The 17,889-nt window shown below is 41.9% G+C and overlaps 2 protein-coding genes across 3 annotated transcripts; one reads left to right on the top strand and one right to left on the bottom strand.

Moving 5' to 3' along the window:
* Positions 1–817: 817 nt before the first annotated feature.
* LOC118373489 (polyadenylate-binding protein-interacting protein 2-like) lies at positions 818–3,376 on the bottom strand. Its single transcript, XM_035759622.2, has 4 exons — positions 3,235–3,376; positions 2,570–2,712; positions 2,210–2,386; positions 818–1,653 (listed from the first exon to the last, which is right to left on the bottom strand). The coding sequence occupies exons 2-4, from the start codon at positions 2,705–2,707 to the stop codon at positions 1,597–1,599; spliced, it is 372 nt and encodes a 123-aa protein (XP_035615515.1). The 5' UTR covers positions 2,708–2,712; positions 3,235–3,376; the 3' UTR covers positions 818–1,596.
* LOC118373487 (matrin-3-like) lies at positions 3,318–17,415 on the top strand. Of its 2 annotated transcripts, XM_052487477.1 has the most exons (20): positions 3,318–3,447; positions 4,466–5,470; positions 5,853–5,914; positions 6,131–6,169; positions 7,295–7,404; positions 7,890–7,954; positions 8,130–8,246; positions 9,243–9,368; positions 9,548–9,730; positions 10,241–10,365; positions 10,476–11,124; positions 12,912–13,038; positions 13,225–13,367; positions 13,465–13,593; positions 13,678–13,800; positions 13,906–14,036; positions 14,153–14,477; positions 14,689–14,845; positions 16,512–16,627; positions 16,810–17,415. In XM_052487477.1, exons 2-20 carry the CDS (start codon positions 4,679–4,681, stop codon positions 16,870–16,872), a joined length of 3,582 nt encoding a protein of 1,193 aa, XP_052343437.1. In that variant the 5' UTR covers positions 3,318–3,447; positions 4,466–4,678; the 3' UTR covers positions 16,873–17,415. The 2 variants fall into 2 exon arrangements, with proteins under 2 accessions (XP_052343437.1, XP_052343438.1); XM_052487478.1 differs by lacking the exon at positions 3,318–3,447 and having other exon boundaries at positions 3,454–5,470.
* Positions 17,416–17,889: the final 474 nt, after the last annotated feature.

The following is a 17,889-nucleotide window of genomic DNA, read 5'->3' as shown; positions in this document are numbered from 1 at the left end:
TTGCCAGTGAAGAGATGATGGGTCAAAGAAGCAATCTAGGGAATATGGATTCAATATTAGGCTATTGGGAAAGGTCATCGATATTATTAAAAGCACAACGTTGCTGTTTACATTTACTTGAAACGGACAGTGGCTGAGCTAGCAAAGCTAACGTCAACTAGCTACCTTCCTCTCACGTTAGCATTTTTTTTAAAGATAATTTGTGAATACATTCAAACATAAAATGTCGGCATATACGTTAATTCGTTAAGTATCTTACTGAAACCTGTATCGAAGTAGCTAGCTAGCTTCCCAGGCGTCTGAACCGGAACCGGAAGTAACCACTTTTTTTTAAGTAGTGTGTTTTCGTAAAAATGTATCTGCATTTCCAGAGTGCGCTCTGGCCGTTCGTACATTCAAAGCCTTTGTCAGGATGTCAATTCCGCTCTGGCGGAGGAGTGAGGTTGAACCGAGCGGTCGGACCTCACAACCGCAGTCAAGTTTAACTACTTCCAGACACAAATGAGAGAACACCTCCATGACTATTTTATTTGCCATAGCAGAGCTGTTTTCATGTTATCCAGAGCGTTGGTGGCTGTAACTGTGCTGCTGGCAACATTTTACTGACACCGACCATATTCTACCGGTGTTGAGCGTAAATTCACAAATCATTCTGCGCTCTGTCACTCTCAGACGAGAGTATTATGAACTCGGAGTATAGAGCCAGCGCGAATTTACGAACGCACCCATAAGAATCGAGTGCAGTTTGTTTGCTATATATAAAACAAGAGTATGAATTGATCAGGGGCCATGATTTGTTGTGTGAAATCACAAAATATATAGTCCAACATTTATTTTCAAATACTTAAAGAAAAAACATTTAGATTTTTGTACAATAGTTTTGGTAAGTTTTTATACAGCAGTTTTCCTCTTAGGTGCATTTAGAAAAAACTAAAGTCAACATCGACATGGCAGTAGGATTTCAAGCTCCAGGCTCTGAAAGATAATGTCAGGAAGAAGAGGTGCAATGAAAATAAAATCTCAAATAAGCCTGGCATTTCAGACTCTGAAAAGAAAGTAAAATGTAGAACACAAACAAATAAGAGACATATTATAAAGTAGGTAAATCTAATTTATAACATCCAGCTTTAAACCCGGCTAAGATATTACATTTTAATCTCATAGCAAACTGCATTTCAACAAAATGAGACTGTATAAAGAAATATGTTCTCTGCACTTTCTTACTGAATTCATAACGCAAACAAAGTTCTAATGAAAAATACATCTTGTGATTGAGATGAACCACTAGTTTTGATTGAACAGAAAAGTATTATTTGATAGGGCAGGTATGTTAGAACAACCTACATAACATAGGCCTATAATATTCAAATGAGAAATACAAGTAAAAAGTATTCTGGTTCCTACCCTGTTTTTACATTCAGAAGAGTTACAACAAACATATGATTTATATACACAACATTATTGAAACGTTAAACATGCAGGGCTAGCTGGAAAACTTTGGCAACACATTAAGTGCAACAGAGTAACAGAACTCCAACAGATCTTCCTACACTGGCTTCAGTGTGGACAGATGATTCGTTCATCAGAGGACTAGTCTCAGTGCTTCAACCCTGGTACGAATTCCTGTGCTTCAGGGTTCAAATTGCTGTTGATCTGAAGAGGGGGAAAAAAACACGAGGGAAAATGTAATCAAAGCTTACAGAGATGATTAAATCCAAACAAATGGAGTTATTATAGACCTACTCTTAGTAAAGTATGTTCCAACCAGTGTTATCTTGCCATGCCAAACAAGACGAAAATCATACTTTATACGTATGCTCAAAATGTTCCTTCTATTCTACTGAGAAATATACTTTGTTTGTATTCTGATCTTTTATTATTTCTTATTGTTGGTGCATTGTCGAGAAGGAACATGCAAGTAAACATTTCGTTGGACGGTGTATCCTTTGGACATACGACTAATAAAACTTGAAATGTGGTGGCAAGAAAGCACATACATATCTGGGACTAGGTTAGCCTCAGAAACACAGGCTTTTCATGAATCGAAGAGACACGATTTTGAAGGATGGCCACATGAGACTAGCCTGGCAAGCCACCTGATCCTGAATGGTTCCCTACACAAGAATCGGACTAGGTCAACTAAAATGGCTACTTTCCACAGACTTTACTTTAAGGAAACCTGGACAAACAAAATCACTGAAACATTTACCGCCAGGCCGTCGACAACGCCAGTGTCACAGAGGACCAGTAGGTTGAGTTGGTTCTGGAGTTGACCGAGGGTTAGAGGGAGATCTCTTGCTGGGATGAACCATTCGTTCTCCTCTTCCTCCAACATCTCCTGGAAACACTGCTCAATGAACTCCTCCTCCCACAGCTCCTCCTCAATCTGGGGACAAAGCATTCAAAATAATTTAGACACCCACTCTTCGCAAAACACTAAATTATTGAAATAATGATACATTGCTATTACAAAAACAGCTATTTCTTTGTATGTGGAATAGGCATTAAATATTAAATCAACTAGCTACCTAATCTAGTACCTGATCAATAGGCAGAATAAGTAGAGTACCTGTCTGTTGAATTCCTCCTCGTTCTCCATCCACATGTATTCAGCAAAAGGATTGTCATCATTGATGAACTGTCCGTGTAGGATAAGTTCGCTGTTGCTGAGGCTTGGGGTGTTGTTGATGCGACTTGGGTCTTTCATTTTGGCTGTAACAAAGATGAGGTAAGTTAGTTGTATCTTCAAAAATAGACCAACAGAAGAACAATTACAATATTTCAGAACACAGTAATAATAAGACACAGCAATAAACAATCAACAACTCGGGAAAAAAAAACACAGTACAGTTCAAAATGTTAGCAACACTGTGGTTATAGTTTCGGGCTTCCGAGTGGCGCAGCGGTCTAAGTGCTCGAGGCGTCACTACAGACACCCTGGTTCGAATCCAGGCTGTAACACAGACGGCCGTGATTGGGAGTCCCATAGGCGCACAATTGGCTCAGCGTCGTCCGGGTTTGGGGTGTAGGCCGTCATTGTAAATAATAATTTCTTCTTAACTGACTTGCCGAGTTAAATAAAGGTTATATTTATTTAAAGAAACTTGTCTACCTTTCTTAAGACGACTCGCTATAAAGGCTCAAAGCAGCAACTAGGCACACACATTTCTGTTTTATATGGACCACATCAATGTTAATATAACGTTACGATATATTTCATAAAGGTCAACTTACCAGGTTAAGGTTCAAAGCTGTCCGTTGTTGCTTTTGTTTTGTTCTCCAACTCTTTATTTCCAAGACAAGTGAGCAATAATGGCCGCTGAGGCTGTTTACACGTTGAGCGTCAGCGATTGGACGAATCGTATGACCTTCCCATGTGACCAGGGCGCATCCTCTCTGCGACTCTCGTTATAGAGCTTCGACGCCGTGTGAGCCCACCCTGCGCAGGTAAGGACAATAAAACCTCAGTTCACTACATTCGGGAAATCTTCGTTTGACTGTAAAATAACTAACGTTACATATTACGAATATATATTGTTTATATTGAGCTCCTTTATTTTTTTTTTAGCATAATATTACACCTCATGACGAAAACATGCAAGCTCGTTGCCATCAAATTAGCTTCGTAAGCTAACTAGGCCAGAGGCCTTGTCTTTCACATCAAATATATGTTATGCTGCTATTATCTATTAACATTTTAGTTGGCTACTATCAGCTTCAAACTAAACGTTTTTAGTTATATCTTGTAAGCACAACATTCAGCAAATATTCACATATTGAGTACATATGTTTTTGGCAGCACAGACAAAAAGCGGAAAAAATCAGCTCTTGCGGTTAACTGCATCTCGTGTTAGTTAGCAACTTGAATAGCTAATGTTGCGATACATTGTCTACACTGTTGTCTTTGCTATAGCAGGATCTAACAGTGTTCTGATCCAGAGACTGGATTCAAATTCCCTTTTTTTAAATCATTGTAACCCTGTAACTAAACATTTTTAAAAGCTCTTTTTCAAGTTGTGTCCAAACTGCAGTTAGGACAATTTGTTGGTCACTTGGTGCATTACCCTTTCTCTATGAAGATGAAGCCATGTTTGATATATCTTCTCTTCTGGCTATGACATACAGTTAATGCTACTGTATATCTTCCTCTACTTTCGTATGAGGTCAATTCACGTCTGAATCTTTACTGTACATTTCCCTCCTTTTCTGTGAGTGGTCTCTCTTCAATGCTTTAATAAATGGTTCTTCCTGTTTCTTTCATATAAACCTAACATTCTGATTCTGAACACAGTTCAATTGACTATTTAAATTGGGCTGTTCTCTCTACACTTGCTCTATGTACATTGTAGGCTAACTGAACCTGGCTGCAGACTGTTGTTGGCACCTCCATATCCCCATGCTAACTGTGGAGGAGGGTGGCAGACAAGAACTTACACCCTACACTTTCACCATTATGTTTCTGCAGAAATATTCCATCAGATGAAGAGGAGAGTTTTCCTTTTTCCTCATCCACGTTGACTTGTTGCCACGTCGTTGTCAGTTTTTGAATTGACCAAATCTTCTCTTCGTTCAAAGACTTCTAAATTGGCCCTCGCTTTAACTGCTTCCTTATTCTGTTTGTGCTGTGTAATCTCACATTGAGTTAGTTTAGAGCTCGTCAGCCATTTTGAGGATTGCCATGTCCCAGAAGATTCCATCTGATAGCTCTCAGAAAGGCTTTGCTGTGGGACGCGGGCTTCTGGCTGCTGCTGAGACCCTCAACTTCAGCATGAATGAACAGCGTTCAGACAGTCTCCATCATGGCTCAACCTCCAGACAGTTGCACGGCATGTCCTCGGGTATGGGTGGTGGTGAGTGTGACCCGCAGCTGTCCCGTCGTGGTGGCGGCAGCAGCCACATTGGCAACTCCATAAAGCTGTTTTCCAGCTTGGGCCTGTCGCTCGCTGACCTGGACGTGCTGGCACAGATCCCAGAAGACAGCATTAGTGTGGAGACCTTGCCTCACCTTATAATGCAGCTTAAGAACCGGAAGGTGGATTCTGACAGACGCATGGCAGGCAGCTCTAGAGGGGACCTGTCCGGGCTCTCCTCTGAGCCCTCATACAGAGCCAGCAGAGATGACTGGGATGACATGCGTGTTGGCAAACTGGGTGGTTCCATGGGGCAAGCTTCGGCCCACGCTCAGCAAGGAGACTTGGGCTACAATTCCATCCAAGACACTTCAGCTGGAAGGTACGAACTCGACTATGGCCACGGCAGTGGTGGAAGAGATCCAGGGTGGTATTCAGATCTTTCCCGTGATCGCTACAGCGGTATGGGCATGGGTCCCCCTTCAGCGGCAGACAGTGTCTTTATGACCAGGAGAATGGGATCCCCGTCCCAAGGCAAAGTGCAGGACTTCTTAGGAGTTATACCTCACATGTTTCCCCATGTGTGCTCTCTTTGTGATTTTGACGTGCACTCTACCATGGTGAGTATTGACTCCAATTCATTTTCCACTTTACCTGTCTATTTCACACCGTCGACTCTGATCTCAGTTTGATTGCTACTCTCATAAACGCACGGACACTTTCAATTCAAGACCACTTTTTGAATTTTATAATCAAATCTTTTATACCTTTTTGATTTATCAAGTGATGAAAAGCCAATCCTACAGTACACTAAGTAATGATTCAACAAGTCTGTTTTATAGTAGCATCATATCTCCACTTATTCAGCTTCTTTCTCCTTTTTCTGAAGAGCCGTAGTTGAATCACCCTTTTGCTTTCTAATTGGTGTGGGAGCCAATTAATGTATACAGTGTATGTCTTCAGTAAATCAGTCACTCATCCAGTGGTTGTCTTGGTCTGCAGGAGTGGAACCAGCACACAGATGGATTACGCCATACAGAAAACCAGAGGCTCCTCCTGCAAATGTAAGTTACATTTCCTCTTCAAACACATGATGTTATGTACAGATCTTTTCGCAAAAACCAAGGTTGTTTTGACTAAAGTTCAGATACCCACTGAAACGGTACTTTTACCCTGCCTGCTTGAAAAAAAAGCATGAAGAGAGGGAAAAATAAATATTTTAAAATAAAATTGTGTGAACCATCAATGATTTTTGGCCAATGTTCTCCCATGACCATTAGGTACCCAGAATGGGATCCACACATGGCCACAAGCAGAAGGTATGTGTCTCATTTTCCCACACGTGCACACTCTCTCTCTCTTTCTCACACACACACACACACACACACACACTCTCTTCTCACACACACACACACTCGCTCTCTCTTTCACACACACACACACACACACACACACACACACACACACACACACACACACACACACACACACACACGCTCTCTCTTTCTCACACACACACACACACGCCAGTTGTTATAACTTGTTTGCAAATATTACTCCCAAGAGTTGATAAAGAACATAAACCAGTTAACAAGAAACCTTTCAGGTGTTTTGAATTTAAAGAGTAACTGCCCTTTAAAAAAAACCTTCTAATTTAGAGAACAGCCTATGTGGCATCTATGAGTGTGAAACATTTAATCTAACGTCAACATTGACTACAATGTATAAATACGGTCATTTTGGTCATAAAGTCTGTCTTGTCCAAAACAGAGTTCTTTTATTTATTTATTATAATTTTTTTTGAGACTTGTTGTCCTTGACTGCATCACAACATAAACGAAGGCTAGCTTTGTTTTAATCCTGCCGACAGCTGGCATCACACTAGAAATTATACATCTGGAGTGCAGCTGCTCTCGACCCGATTGGAATCCCTTCGGTAAATTTGGGTTGACTTTGGATATCCCTATGGGGCTCGTTAGGGACCCTCAATAAAATGGGACAATATGTTGACATTTCAGTGACTTAAACTCAAACCAACTATAAATTGTATAAATTAATTTACAAATATTGAAAGCATTTATTGAGAACTAAAAAATAATGAGAGTATTATCTAATTTACATTGTAATTTATTGATGGCCCCTAACTAGCCCCGGGTTTGGCTATCCAAATTCAAACCAAATTTACCACTGTCGCATACCAGTCAGCTAAAGTTAATTGTCTAAATATTTTTTTTTAAACTCTTGTCAACTGCGAACACAGACACACATGAAAGAACAACACCCCCAAAACCAACTAGAGTTTGAATTAAGTCATGGACAATAGCATTTCTTAATGAATCAAATATAAAACGAGGCCAAATCAGGAAGTGAATTTGCACTTTAGAATACGTAGCTGAATCAGTCTTATGTAATTAGACTGAATCTCATGTTTGTCCCTTTTTCAGCGGTGGGTCTCATCTACTGGAGACAACCAATCAATCAGACGGTCTTCTGGGACCAATCCCCATTGTTGAAAGGCAGCAGGCAGGAGGAGGGCGCATGAACTCCGGTTGGGGTAATGCTGTGTTTGTGTGAAAGATTGTGTCCGTGTCTGAAATGGAATCCGATTCCCTTTTAGTGCACTACTTTTGATTAGGGTTCCATAGGGCGCTGGCCAAAAGTAGTGCACTATATAGGGAATAGGGTGCCTTTTTTCCCCCCCGGATGCCGCCAATGTATACTTATTCCTGTCACCTTACTGATTAATTTCTGTATTCATTACCATGTTATCATTGTCATTAAAGGGATAGGCCTAGTTCACCCAAATTACTAAATGACATATTGGCTTCCTGACCCTGTAATCAGTCTAGGGACAAAGGAAGACAGTAATCCATGTTTTGGTTAGCTGGCTACTGCCATGTTGTAATTTAAGTGACTGGGGTCCTTGAAAAAAAGTGTATATATATATATATATATATATATATATATATATATAAAACCTTGTGTATGTATATATAAATAGAACCTCTTATATAAATATAACCTCTTATGTCTGTTTAGGTGGTGGTGCTGGATCTAATGTTGGATCAGGCAAGCCACATCAACACTCTATGGCACTTAAACAGGTAATGTGTTTTATTTGTCATGATATTATCTTGATCAAATACAATCTTTTTACTGCAATGCAGTGACCAGGTAACTCCTCATCAAAAACAAATGTATTTTTACTGGTATGTCTTAGGTGTGAGAGTCATGGATTCAACTTGTTTTTGTATCGTTCTGAACTGTTCTCCTCCTCAGATCAGAAGCAAAGTCGTGGTGGCCAAATATGACAGGAGTCCTCTGTCTAACAAAGCCCTGTTCGCCCTGGTTGAACCCTTTGGAACTCTCTGTGAACACCTGGTACTGAAGAACAAGGTAAAGCACGACACTTTGTGCCACCTTGCCAGGGGCATGTTCAATTCTGGGCGTACGTGGAGATTCTAGGATTTGCGTGCGCAACAAACTAATGGGATTTATCAAACATTAAAAAAAATTCTTGATAAATCAGTGCCATACTGTATTTCTGCGCTCGTGAACAAGCGTTACAGCCCCGCCTGGAAAACAGCCTCCGTTCACCCTTTTATGTAAACAATAAAAACACCCTCATTTGCTGTGTGATTCAGAAATGCTAGAACTGGGTCATTCATGAATTAAAAAAAAAAAAAAGCACGATGGTAAATTTTATCACATTTCTGTAGAGGTGTGTTCAGAATGTTTTAATATTTTGCAGTGACTTTTTAAACTAAAATTTCTGACCAAATAAAAAATGATAGAAATATATCCGTCAATATGCTGCCATGCAATCTCCTTCCCCAACTGCAAATACATCTGTTTTCACACCAGACCTACATTCTGTTTTGATTGGCTGACCATTATTAGAATTCCCGTGCCTCAAACACTTCAATTACCCCCCAAAAAAAAAAAACAACTATATTTGCTTGCAATGCAATTGATCAACCATTAGAAGTTCTGCAAATCCATGGTCTTGAGAAGTGAGTGGAAATAAGCACGCTTTCCCCCCTCAAGTTCAAACTGGAAACCGTCACATCACGCGAAGTTGTCTTTTCATGTTGTTGTGTTGTGCCCACACACACAGTCATTGACTGTAAAGATTCTTAATTGGAGTGTCCAGGAAACCACCCCCTTTCTTGTGTTTTCACACCACTTTCCTCTTATTACAATGTATTTAATCAATTCTGCTTTATTAACTAACGTATTCCAGTACAACCGGAAACGCAAACTCTTTCAAAACACTTGACTTGCTCCTATTACCCATTTTAACAGAAGTAAACGGATGGCGTCGTTGTATTAGAGCACCCGATGACTGGTCCTGTAGCACAGGGTTCATGATGCGTATTTCTACTCCCACAGGCCTTTTTAGAAATGGAGACTCATAAGGAAGCTAGGGATGTGGTGAGCTACTACCAGCAGAACCCAGCGCTGTTGCATGGGAAACAAATCACTTGTTATCTGTCCAAGGAACTCATGGTGATTCGGGTAATATTGGAATATTGTCCTTATTTGTCTATTTTTCATTAGTTTTTACCTGTATCTGTTGTATCGAGGAAATACCTCAAGTCACTCGGCTGCGTTTCTATCTTAGCTGACCGTGAACGACCCCGAGTGATCATGCACGCAAACCAGTACACGTAATATGTTCCTCTCTCTGAATACAGAAAGACAGCAGAACTGAGAGAATCAACCGGGAGGCGAAACAAGGCAAAGAGCCGGCGGCGGTGAACCAATCGCAGGTAGTCTTCTTCTCCAACTTGCCGCGTGAGAACGAGAAGAAGCAGGAACTCCTCACCATCGCGCGGCGCTTCGGCACCGTGGAGAAACACTTGTTTCTAACTGATGAGGTAAAAGTACTATTTATTCTCTGTATTAAAAAAAATATATACTAATGTTTGGATAAAAACGTCTGCTAAATGGCACATATTATTTGTTATTAAACTCAGCAAAAAAAGAAACGTCCCTTTTCAGGACCCTGACTTTCAAAGATAATTTGTTGAAATCCAAATAACTTCACAGATCTTCATTGTAAAGGGTTTAAACACTGTTTCCCATGGTTGTTCAATGAACCATAAACAATTAATGAACATGCACCTGTGGAAAGGTCGTTAAGACACTAACAGCTTACAGACGGTAGGCAGTTAAGGTCACAGTTATGAAAGCTTAGGACACTAAAGAGGCCTTTCTACTAACCTTGTAAAAACACCAAAATATAGATGCCCAGGGTCCCTGCTCATCTGTGTGAACGTGCCTAAGGCATGCTGCAAGGAGGCATGAGGATATTTTTTTAATTTTATTATATTTTGGATCTGTCATGAAGGCTTAAAATGTATAAACGTTAGCATTTGTCTTCCTAGTCTTTTGTTCAGCTGGGGTCTGCAGAGGATGCTGAGATGTTGGTGAAGTACTACACTCTAAATCCACTGACCATCCAGGGAAAGACTGTCCGTTTAAACATCTGTACCAAGTACAAGACCTTGAAGTAAGAATTCCCAAGATTGATTCAGTGCTTCATTATCACATTAGAGGACTTAGTTGGCCTTTTTTTCCAGGTAGCTGTACTGATTGTGGATTGTTGTCTGTCTGTAACAGTGTCTGTAACAGTGTGGGTAATCGCTCCAACACACTGATGGATGATAAGAGAAGGAGAAGCAACAGTAGTACTGGGCCCAAAGACAGAAGTTCTTCCAGAAGTGGTAAATCTTCCTCTAGCAGCAAAGCCAAAGAGGACAAGAAGGAACCACCAAAAAAAGGAGAGGACTGCGGTGCAGAGAGAAAGGGGGAGAGGTCAGGAGGAGACGGGGAGGGGTCAGGTGATGAGGTGGCTGGTGTGATGGAGGGAGATGACGCTGAGGAGTGCAAAGGAGAGGGAGACCAAGGTTCACGTGATGATGGGTCGTCAGAGGACAAGGCTGAAGACGTGACGGAAGACCCAGAGACCGCTGCCAACACCAGTCTGGAATCCCCGGAGGAGAAGGAACCTGCTCCGGACTCCGATGACGTTCCGAGCACTGCCAAGGTTCTGAGCAGTGGTGATGTCACAGAGAAGGCTGAGGAGTCAGAGGTGGAGGAGGGGACTGTGCCTGCTCCAGAGGAGAAAGCGGAGGGAGAGCCTGAGAGTGAACAGATGGAAACTGAAGCCACTACAGATAAGCCAGAGACCGAGGACAAGGATGACATGCCGTCGGCAGAGCCAGCAGAGAGCTCAGAGATGCACGAGGAACAACTACCTGCAGACCAGGTAGGTCAACAACAGAAAACATTTACAGTCCAAGAAAATATTTGTCTTGCTTACAAGTTGGCACTACTACTCTTGTGTTTTTGTTCTGTTGAGCACAGTGACATATCTCCCTTAAAAAAAATGTTTTATATTGTACATATTATAAACATTTATTTTTAATATCTAACTAATATGTTGAATATGTAAATAATATGTTGACATACAGTAGAAGTTTCAGAAGTTTGGACACCTACTCATTCCAGGGTTTTTATTTTTACGATTTTCAAAATTGTATAATAATAGTGAAGACATCAAAACTATTAAATAACACACAGAATCATGCACTAACCAAAAAAGTGTTAAACAAATCTAAATATATTTTGTTTGATTCTTCAAAGTAGCCATCCTTTGCCTTGATGACAGCTTTGCACATTCTTGGCATTCTGTCAACCAGCTTCATGAGGTAGTCACCTGGAATGCATCAGGTGTTCCTGTTAATTTGTGGAATTTCTTTCTGTCTTAATGTGTTTCAGCCAATCAGTTGTGTTGTGACAAGGTAGGGGTTGTATACAGAAGATAGCCTTTTTGGTAAAAGACCAAGACCATATTATGGCAAGAACAGCTCAAATAAACAAAGATAAACAACAGTTCATTACTTTAAGACATGAAGGTCGGTCAATACAGAACAAGCGCAGTCGCAAAAAACCATCAAGCGCAATGATGAAATTGGCTCTCATGAGGACCGCCCCAGGAAAGGAAGACCCAGAGTTACCTCTGCTGCAGAGGATAAGGTCATTAAATTTAACTGTCTCTCATGAGGACCGCCAGAGGAAAGGAAGACCCAGAGTTACCTCTGCTGCAGAGGATAAGGTCATTAGAGGTACCAGCCTCAGAAATTGTAGCCCAAATAAATGTTTCGCCGAGTTCAAGTAACAGACATATCTCAACATCAACTGTTCAGAGGGGACTGTGTGAATCAGGCCTTCATGGTTGAATTGCTGCAAAGAAACCACTACTAAAGGACACCAATAAGAAGTGACTTGCTTGGGCCAAGAAACACGAGAGATGGACATTAGACTGGTGGAAATCTGTCCTTTGGTCTGATGAGTACAAATGTGAGATTTTTGGTTCCAACCGCCGTGTCTTTGTTAGACGCTGAGTAGGTGAACGGAGGATCTCCGCGTGTGTAATTCCCACCGTGAAGCATGGAGGAAGAGGTGTGGGGGTGCTTTGCTGGTCAGTGATTTATTTAGAGTTCAAGGCACATGTAACTCGCATGGCTTACCACAGCATTCTGCAGCGATACGCCATCCCATCTGGTTTGGGCTTAGTTCCACTATCATTTGTTTTTCAACAGGACAATGACCCAAAACACACCTTCAGGCTGTGTAAGGGCTATTTGACCAAGAAGAAGAGTGATGGAGTGCTGCATCAGACCTAGTCACCCGACCTCAATCCAATAGAGATGGTTTGGGATGGGTTGGACCGCAGAGGGAAGGAAAAGCAGCCAATAAGTGCAAACTCCTTCAAGACTGTTGGAAAAACATTCCACGTGAAGCTGGTTGAGAGAATTGCCAAGAGTGCAAAGCTGTCATCAAGGCAAATGATGGCTATTTGAAGAATCTCAAATATATTTTGATTTGTTTAATACTTTTTGGGGGTTACTACATGACTCCATGTGTTATTTCATAGTTGTGATGTCTTCACTATTATTCTACAATGTAGAAAATAGTAAAAATAAAGGGAAAAACCCTTGAATGAGTGCTTTATGTTGAATATGTAACGAACATGTTGTTCGTTTCCGTTAGGAGGAGGGCAGCATGGAGCAGGATTTCCCAGAGAACATGGATGACTTTGTGACTCTGGATGAGCTGGCAGAGGACGAGGACTTGGAGAGACAGGACTCCTCATCCAAAGTAAAGTACTCCTCTTCAGGTAAACAACATGAACTTCACCTCTATCATGATGTATGATCATTTAATTTAGGATGATTGATTGATTAGCGTCTGTGGAATTGAAAACCATTGCTACAGTGACGGCCCACATGAAAAGTAAGCTCCACCAACTGTTGTTGGGTGAAAGTAAACAGTTGTGTAATTGTCGCTCTCATCCTCTTTGCAGGAAGCTCTAAGAAAATTGGGGGTTTGAGAGTGGTCAACGTTGTGGGATTTAAACGAGCCTATGGTTTCCTGAACGAGATCTTGGCCCTGGCCAAACCCTTTGGTACTGTAGTTCAGCACCTGGTGCTTGACGTGAGACCTGAGGTAAAGTTGGTTGATAGATTCATTTGACAGTTAAAAAAATAAAATAATGACGTCAACTTTTAACTATTGTGTATATTTTCTTTGTTGGTGAACCTAGGCCTTTCTGCAACTCAATTCGGAAGAAGAGGCCAAAGCAATGGTCAATTTCTACAGTGGGAATGTAACACCGACTGTGTGTGGGAAGTTTGTGAAAATCTACCATTCACAGACATACGCTACCATTCAGGTGAGCTCCGTACCTGCAGATTCAGTTTGCCAGCCTTCTACTGTAGAAATTGTTTAATCTTTTTTTTTGTTGTTCTTCTTGCAGAGTGGGAGAGTGGTATACGTGGGTCAGATTCCCCACTTCAAATCCTCAGATGCCTCTCTTCTGAAAATCGCTGAACCGTTCGGCAAAGTGAGACGCTATTTCCTGAACAGATCTCGCAACGAGGTAATGAAATATCTTGTTCTCTCTTCGGGCTACAGAGCTTCTTGGAAAGAGTGGGATACAAAACAAATGTGGATTTCTATTGTATGTTAATTATTTCATTTCTAGTGTTTCATTGAGATGGAACGTGGAGAGGACGCTGAGAGAATGTCTGAGACCTACAAGGACACGCCCCCTAAATTCGAAGGCAAGCGACTAACGGTGTACGTGAGCAGGAAGTACAAACAGCTCAAATACGGGTGAGTCAAACTAAACAACAGTTGGTGTATTTGCTGTGAGCGTTGTACACTTCAACTTATTTCTGTCACTACTAAGATGGCGCCACTAAAGATGAAATACTATTTTCCCACACTAGACACCGACCACCAGCCCCTGACTCTGAGGAGAAGAAGAGGTCGTCGAAGAGGGAGCGATCGGGCAGTGAAACGAGCTCCCACAGGAGCTCCGCAGCCAAAAGCTCGGCCAAACAGGATGAAGAACCTCCAGTCAAGAAGTCCAGAGAGGAGACTGCATCTTCATCAGCAGACGAGCCTGACAAAGAAGACGAGGAGGAGATGGTGGAGACGCCCACTGAGCAGAGTGAGGTAGAGGTTAGGAAGGAGGAGGACGAGGTACAGGGAGAGCACGAGCACGGTCAACCCTCTGAGACCTCAGCTGTACACAAGATTGACACTGACATGGTAAGTTTATCTGGCTTAGGTTGTTCTGAAAATGTCACCATATTCACTATAGTGTATTACTACGGATCACAGTCCTATGGGGCTTTGGTCAAACGTAGTTCGCTGTCATCATCAGCAATCCCTCTATGATGATCTGATGGGGAATATCACGCCATTCTGGGATGTAAACCCCAGGAGGTTTTAGTTTGTCAACTATTGTCCTGTGCCGTAGAACATCAAAATGGAGGAAAACGAGACGGCCATTTCCATAGTGAGTGTGAGGAGCGTTGAGAATGGAGAGACCGGCTGCACACCATCCCAGGCTGAGGGGAAGCTTTCATCAACCAGCCAGGTTCCTCTGGGGCCGTATGAGTCTAACAACCCAGTGGGTAAGGACATGCTCAGATTAATACTCAAGGGGGAAATGGTTTTCTATGTGTTTAGAAATACTTATTTTTTTTTTTTTTTTTATAACATATAGAATAATTTTATTTTTCTGTCAGACCACTTTTGTCTTGTCCAACGCATTTAAAATAGATGCACTACATAGACAAGAGTATCTGGACACCCCTTTCATTTAGTGGATTCACTCATATTTTTTTTTTGCAGACAGGTGTATAAAATCATGCAAACAGCCATGCAATCTCCATAGACAAACACTGGCAGTAGAATGGCCTTACTGAAGAGCTCAGTGACTTTCAATTTATGCCCTGCTAGAGCTGCCCAAGGTCAACTGTAAGTGTTATTGTAAAGTGGAAACGTCTAGGGGCAACAGCTTCTCAACCACGAAGTGGTAGGGCGCACAAGCTCACAGAACGGGGCCGCCGAGTTCGGAAGCACGTAGAAATTGTCTGTCCTCGGTTGTGAGTTCAAAATGGCCTCTGGAATCGTCAGCACAGGAACTGTTCGTCGGGAGCTCCTTGAAATGGGGTTCCATGGCAACACGAGCCTAAGATCACCATGCGTTACAACAAGCGTCGGCTGGAGTGGTGTAAAGCTCGCCGCCATTAGACTCTGGAGCAGTGGAAATGTGTTCTCTGGAGTGGTGTAAAGCTCGCCGCCATTAGACTCTGGAGTGGTGTAAAGCTCACCACCATTGGACTCTGGAGCAGTGGAAATGTGTTCTCTGGAGTGGTGTAAAGCTCGCCGCCATTAGACTCTGGAGCAGTGGAAATGTGTTCTCTGGAGTGGTGTAAAGCTCGCCGCCATTAGACTCTGTAGCAGTGGAAATGTGTTCTCTGGAGTGGTGTAAAGCTCGCCGCCATTAGACTCTGGAGCAGTGGAAATGTGTTCTCTGGAGTGGTGTAAAGCTCACCACCATTGGACTCTGGAGCAGTGGAAATGTGTTCTCTGGAGTGGTGTAAAGCTCGCTGCCATTGGACTCTGGAGCAGTGGAAATGTGTTCTCTGGAGTGGTGTAAAGCTCGCCGCCATTGGACTCTGGAGCAGTGGAAATGCGTTCTCTGGAGTGATGAATCACGCTACACCGTCTGGCAGTCCGACGGACAAATCTGGGTTGGGCGGATGCCAGGAGAACGCTACCTGCCCCAATGCATAGAGCCTTTCCTGTTTCAGCATGACAATGCCCCATGTGCACAAAGCAAGTTTCATACAGAAATGTTTTGTTAAGATCGGCGTGGAAGAACTTGACTGGCCTGCACAGAGCCCTGACCTTAACCCCATCGAACACCTTTGGGATGAATTGGAACGCCGACTACGAGCCAGGCCTTATCGCCCAATATCAGTGCCCGACCTCACTAATGCTCTTGTGGCTGAATGGATGTTCCAACATCTAGTGGAAAGCCTTCCCAGAAGAGTGGAGGCTGTTATAGCAGTGAAAGGGGGGCGTGGCAACTTTATAATAATGCCCATGATTTTGGGAATGTTCAATGAGCAGGTGTCCACATACTTTTGACCATGTAGATTATATCATATTTCATACATTTCATACATCAAATCAAATGTTATTTGTCACATGCCCTGAATAGAACAGGTGTAGACCTTTTTTTGTGAAATTCTTCCAACCAAACATCATAGTGACTCTGTCTGATTGCAGGTGTTGAATATGTGAAGATGGGGTACTACTGTAGAGTCTGTTTCCTGTTCTATTCCAATGAGGAGACGGCCAAGAAGATTCACTGCAGCAGTCAATCTCACTACCAAAAACTCAAGGTAAACATATACAATATTTTAGTCAATTAGCAGATATACCAAAATGATTTAAGCAGTCATTTAAAGCTCTGACACAAAACACACCAATACGTCTCACTTTGTATCAAACAGTTGTCAGCATCCAGAAAAAACAACATTTTGTTCTGAAATCTAAATGCTGTCCTTTTTTCTTTCTTTTTCAGAAACATCTGGAAAAGGAGAAGGCCAAAGCTCAAAGTACCACAGGGACGAAGACTCCTGTTTAGGAATGATGACAAGTGTTGGAAATGTTTACGCTTGGATAGAGTTCGTTTGTAACGCGAGTGGATGTTCCAGCAAATTATTATTCTTTTTTTTGTCTTTTCTTTTTTTTTTAAGCTTTCATGTTTAGTCATACAGTCTTGTAACTCTTTATTTTAACCAATGTACTGTACCAGGAGGAACCAACCATGAATGGGTCTGGAGTTTTGTATGCCTGGTTTTGTTTTTAATATTTTCTGATAACTCGTCTTGCTAAATTTGTTAAGTGCAAGACACATTTTTGATTTGTGTTGAAGTCCTAGGACGACATCCCTCTCAGATGCTGGTCTTTTGATTGGTTCCCCGACTGTTGTGATGCAGAGACAAGAAATAACGTAACCAATTATATTAGGGCAAGTGTCTAAAGAAAGGAGTTTGGTTGATCATTTTTAGAAATGCTTCCCATGCAGATGTTCAGATAATTGCATTGCTTGGATGTATAAATATAAATTCAACATGTAATGTGTTCCCATGTTTCATGAGTTGAAATAAAAGATCCCAGAAAAGTTTGTTGTGTATCTGAAAACATATTTCTCAAATGCTGTGAACAAATGTGTTTACATCCCATGTCAGTGATCATTTCTCCTTTGCCAAGATAATCCATCCACCTGACAGGTGTGGCATATCAAGAAGCTGATTAAACAGCATGATCATTACAGATGCACCTTGTGCTGGGGGGATCATAAAAGGCCACTAAAATGTGCTTTGTCAAAACACAATGCCACAGATGTCTCAATTGGTATGCTGACTGGACAGCTGATGAAACTGGGTTTGCACAACCAAAGAATTCCTGCACAAACTCCGAAATCATCTCGGGGAAGCTCACCTGCGTGCTCTTCATCTTCACCATGCTCTTGACCCAACTGCAGTTTGGCGTCGTAACCAACTTGGCCACTGCCACGCTGGAGAAGTGTGCTCTTCGGGCAGATGGCAAACAACTTGTATGGCGTCGTGTGGTTTGCTGATGTCAACGTTGTGAACAG

This window comes from Oncorhynchus keta, chromosome 30 (assembly GCF_023373465.1).
Source record: "Oncorhynchus keta strain PuntledgeMale-10-30-2019 chromosome 30, Oket_V2, whole genome shotgun sequence".
NCBI lineage: Eukaryota > Metazoa > Chordata > Actinopteri > Salmoniformes > Salmonidae > Oncorhynchus > Oncorhynchus keta.
Note: the sequence above shows the minus strand (reverse complement) of the source record. Positions and strands in the feature narration are given on the sequence as shown.

Coding starts and splice junctions, on each gene's coding strand:
- LOC118373489 (XM_035759622.2), bottom strand. CDS start 2,707: ATGAAAGACCCAAGTCGCATCAACAACACCCCAAGCCTCAGCAACAGC. Junction 2,387..2,569: donor AGGAGGAATTCAACAGACAG/GTACTCTACTTA, acceptor CTTTGTCCCCAG/ATTGAGGAGGAGCTGTGGGA. Junction 1,654..2,209: donor GCGTTGTCGACGGCCTGGCG/GTAAATGTTTCA, acceptor CCCCCTCTTCAG/ATCAACAGCAATTTGAACCC.
- LOC118373487 (XM_052487477.1), top strand. CDS start 4,679: ATGTCCCAGAAGATTCCATCTGATAGCTCTCAGAAAGGCTTTGCTGTG. Junction 7,955..8,129: donor ACTCTATGGCACTTAAACAG/GTAATGTGTTTT, acceptor TCTCCTCCTCAG/ATCAGAAGCAAAGTCGTGGT. Junction 14,846..16,511: donor TGAGTCTAACAACCCAGTGG/GTAAGGACATGC, acceptor GTCTGATTGCAG/GTGTTGAATATGTGAAGATG.